A 4779-nucleotide genomic window follows, 5' to 3' on the forward strand; every position below is an offset into this window, starting at 1 on the left:
TGTGAGATAATAAATGTGTGTTGTTTTAAGTCTCTAGGGTTGTGGTAATTTGTTACTTAATCATAGAAAAACTAATACAGGGTGTCAGAGGTATGAGTACAAAGAAAAGCGGATCTCAGAGAAAGGAGAAAAAGCTGACTGAAGAATATGGAGCCTAGCGGGCAGGATGGGGAACCCATTCAGTTTGCAGTTGAAAATTTAAAGTGAGATTTGTTAGAACTGGGAGCTTAGATAAAGACACAGAATAGGTTAGGAGTTAGATTTAACTCGGACAGCAGATTAGCCAGCTGCACACATGTAAGGAGAAGGAGGCAAGGGAGAGAAAGTTATATGTTAAATAATGATGATTATGTTAGACCAAGTTATTTAAACAGACAGCAGGGAAGTAAGGACAAGACAGGGTAATATGCAGTGAAAACTTACGTTCCACCGGTTGAACATCTCAGTGAGGCTTTAAGATTCGTAAGAGAACGTCAGAGCGGCGCCGGCCTCGGTGGCTGAGGAAAACAGGAGGAGGTGGTGGCGGCCGGAAGATGCTGCTCTTTGGCGTAAACTGCAATCGATTAGGGATCGTTTCTCAGAATCAAGTTAGAAGTGAGAGTTCAGATAAGTGAGGCCGCCATTGCTGCTTTGAACACCTCAGAAGGGGAGAATGGATTTATCAGGAGTGAAAAAGAAGAGCTTGCTAGGAGTCAAAGAAAATAATAAAAAGTCCAGCACTAGGGCTCCTTCACCTACCAAACGCAAAGACCGCTCAGATGAGAAGTCCAAGGATCGCTCAAAAGATAAAGGAGCCACCAAGGAGTCGAGTGAGAAAGATGGCGGCCGGGACAAAACCCGGAAGAGGCGCAGCGCTTCCAGTGGTAGCAGCAGTACCAGATCTCGGTCGAGCTGCACTTCCAGCTCAGGCTCCAGCACCAGCACTGGCTCAAGCAGTGGCTCCAGCTCTTCCTCAGCATCCAGCCGCTCAGGAATCTCCAGCACCTCCCGCAGCTCCAGCTCCCGCAGCTCCAGCTTCCGCAGCTCTCCCGGCTTTCCAAGTCCTTCTCCGCGCAGACACAACAGGAGGCGCTCCCGCTCCAAAACCAAACCACCTGAAAGAGATGAAAAGGAGAGGAAAAGGCGGAGCCCATCTCCTAAGCCCGCCAAAGTGCATATTGGGAGACTCCCCAGAAATGTAACAAAGGATCACATCACGGAGATATTTTCCACCTATGGGAAAATTAAAATGATTGACATGCCTGTGGAAAGGATGCATCCTCATCTGTCCAAAGGCTATGCATACTTAGAGTTTGAGAATCCAGATGACGCTGACAAGGCACTGAAGCACATGGATGGAGGACAAAATCGATGGCCAGGAGATCACTGCCACTGCCGTGCTGGCCCCCTGGCCTAGGCCACCCCCCAGGAGATTCAGCCCTCCCAGGAGAATGTTGCCACCACCACCCACGTGGCGCAGGTCTCCCCCACGGACTAGGAGAAGGTCCCGCTCTCCGAGGCGCAGGTCCCCCGTGCACCGGAGATCACGCTCCCCGGGCCGCCGCCGCCACAGGAGCGGCTCCAGCTCCAACTCCTCCCGATAAGCAGGCCAGTGAAGCTCTCACCCCCGTAACTTATACCCCACCCAGCTCAGTTTTGTCACTTTTCTAGCCAAAGGAAGATCAGTAGGAAAGCAAACCCTTCACTCGGGCAGAATTTGCAGGCAGCAGTCAGCACCCCTCTGCCGGCCGGGCTCCGGCTGCAGAAGTGCTATTGGTTTGGGTGTTGTGTGCCTGTCAAGATTCCCTCCGGTTTTCTGGCTAGAAAGCTCACCCGTTTCCAGTTTCTAAGAGTCAGTTCAGTGGCAGGGCCACCAGGGACAAGTGAGGCTCTGGGGGTGGTGTGACCCTGCCTGCCTGGGAGCACACTTTTCTCTTCCCTGGTGACCTGAGATGGTGGCCAGGCCGTGCCCTTGCTGTTGCTGGGCAGTGTCCTTTTGGAAAGAGAACCATCCCCAGCTTTAGTGCAGTTGCCAACCCTGTTAGGCCCAGCCTCTCGAGGCCTCTTCCGACTTCAAGGGTCACACCCCCCTCCAAAGATTCTCTCACCCATGGTAGTTTCTGTGCATGATTCTGTCTGTCCGTGCACCGATGCACACACCCCACCCCACCATCCTACTCTGAAATTGGCGAGTGAGAGCCAGCTCTGCGGGATCATCAGGCAGCCATGGTTGTGCCTGCCCTTCTTGGTGGTCTTTCAGGTTATCTTGGCAATATGTACATTGCTTTTTTTTTTTTTTTTTCGCTTTTATTGGACAGTCAGTACTGTAAAATTTCTCTTTGAGTTTTATACTTTTGTAGCATTTTAGATGACATTGTGTTTGTACTTTGTTGTGTAGAGAAGAATTGTGTTGAATAAACCCAAGACTAAAAAAAAAAAAAAAAGATTCATAAGAAGTGGATACTCATGGGAGTAAGCTGAAAAGATAGGAGGCTGCAATTATAAATTCTTGGCCCTTAGATTTTATTTTGATAAGATTCTTTGTCCATTATGCATCACTTACATGAGTTTTGACCTAAGTATGCACTACTTGGACCTCAGGGCTCTTGAACCTCCCCTATCTGAGTAGTGTTGCACCGTTTAGGAGTTCCTTCCCCTAACTCAGGGGTATAGTCCTCTTGAGTACAGAAGCCTTCTTTCAGGAAAAATTTGGCTATTAGTCACACATACCTTACTGTGAGTGTTAGCAATTCAAATATCCACAATTTTGAAATAAAAACTTTTGTCTTTGATAAAGAAAATGTTGATCTCGGAAATTCAGAAGAAAAAGGTATTTTTGTTTTCTAAAAACTGGAGGACTTTCGAGATGCCTCCAATACGGGAGCGGGCAAACTAGGGCCTCTGGGCCAAATCTGTCCCACCACCTGTTTTCGTAAATAAAATTTTATTGAAACACAGCCACACCAATTTGTTTACATATTGTCCAAAGCTGCTTTTGCACTACAACGGCAGAGTTGAGTAGTTACAATAAAGGCTATGTGACACGCAAAGACTAAGGTATTTACAAACAAGTTTCTTTCCAGAAAATGTTGCTAACTTCTGCCCTAATATCACCTCACATATGCCAGTTGAGTTGTATCCTTCTTTCTCAGCATCTGTGTTACAAATTCTTAGAAGCAGAAAAATAGAAAGTTGGGAAGATAACAACAAAAAAAACTGAAGGGGGTACTATAAAGGTACTATGGGATTTTGCCTGTAACCTTGGAAAAGGTGAGAGAAACTAAAGCAGTTCATGTAGGTGTCTGAACAGTGATACTCTTTCCTCCGTGCAGTGTTTTATGAGAAGAGAAGGAATTGAGGTTTGTGCAAGAAAGGGTAATGTAATCAGAACACTCTGATATGTTCTGGCATGCTTTTATAATCTGAGATACTGCTCAGATTTCTTAACCTGTTGTGTCAGGTTTATTTTTTTATTTTATTTTATTTTGTTTTATTTTTAAAAAGACATTCATTTATTCCTGGGTACCCAGACAGTGGCAGTATAGTTCATTTGTACTTCTACCATATAATCCTAATTATTTCCTATATCTGTTGAAGGATGGGTTGTGGATTGGAAGGTAAGGTGAGCCAACATTATGCTTCCTACGACAAGAAGATAAACACTAGAGAGACACTCTCCTTCACCTTGTCTGAGGCCAGCAAAAACTATGCGAAACAACTTCAAAGCCACATCACAAAAGAATTCTAAGGGACCTCATCTTTCTTAAAGCAAAGCAAAGTATAGAGATATGTACACAATTATTGTTAATGTGACTTTTCTCCCTTTTTCTGAATCAATCTTACTAGCATTTTAAAAAATACATATTTTACAAATATTCAAAGAAACATCTTTTAGTTTTAATAATTATTTTATTGGTTTTTATTTGGCTGTTTTTTACTTTTTGAATTTTTTTATCTGAAATGTTATGGTCTCTTTCTTCAACGTTGAGCTTACTCTGCTCTCTCTTTGAATTCGCTGTGAGTATCCTGTTGAGTTTACATAGCAGATGGCCAATTTTTATGAATGTTCTAAGTAGACTTGAAAAAAATTGTATAGTCTCTATTCATTGATTACAGTGTAAGAAAAATTAACAGTTTTGATTACATATTTATCAGTTGTGGTTTGAAAGTTAATCACTATGTTTCAACTATTTTAATGTTTCTCCTTACATTTTAACATGTATGCTTAAGTCCAAAGTCATTCATTCCCATTCTATTCTTCCCCCAAATAATGTCAAATCCTTAAATATTTAACTCCAATACCCCTCTTTCATCTTTAGTGTTTTGTGTAGCATTTCAATTTCTTCCTGTTTTCTGAACTTCACAGAACTAACTTTGTTTCACAGACAAAGATGGAAGCTTTTTTTTTCTTCTGTGGTCTTTTATTCTGTTGGGAATAATTGAAAATTTTCAGAGCCTCTCTTTTCTCTTTTATCCTCATATTTAATCAATCACTCTTGATTCAATTTCTTTATATCTCTTGAATATATTTTCTTTTTCTCCACTGTCATTTTACTCTCTTTCACAGAAGTAAAGACTACCATTATTTCTAGCCCAGAGCACAGTAGGGGCACTTAATTGCCACCAGTATGCACATTTCTAACCCATTGTACCCATGCAGCAGCCAGAATGGTGCTTCATAACACAAACATGACCTCTTGCCTAAAATCATTCAGAGGTGCCCATTGCTTTTAGAAAAATCTAAATTCCTTAACATGTCTTAACATGCTGTTATCTCCATTTCTACAGCCTTGTTTCCAT

At 42.8% G+C, this 4779-nt stretch overlaps 1 protein-coding gene across 1 annotated transcript; it reads left to right on the forward strand.

Moving 5' to 3' along the window:
• The first annotated feature begins 492 nt into the window (after positions 1-492).
• LOC105520758 (RNA-binding protein with serine-rich domain 1-like) lies at positions 493-2292 on the forward strand. The gene is given in 3 exon segments (XM_011954661.1): positions 493-535; positions 724-1345; positions 1347-2292. Coding segments are annotated over 3 exon segments (861 nt in total). The 5' UTR covers positions 493-533; the 3' UTR covers positions 1584-2292.
• Positions 2293-4779: the final 2487 nt, after the last annotated feature.

The sequence above is a fragment of the Colobus angolensis genome, unplaced genomic scaffold (assembly GCF_000951035.1).
Source record: "Colobus angolensis palliatus isolate OR3802 unplaced genomic scaffold, Cang.pa_1.0 Scaffold11, whole genome shotgun sequence".
Lineage (NCBI taxonomy): Eukaryota > Metazoa > Chordata > Mammalia > Primates > Cercopithecidae > Colobus > Colobus angolensis.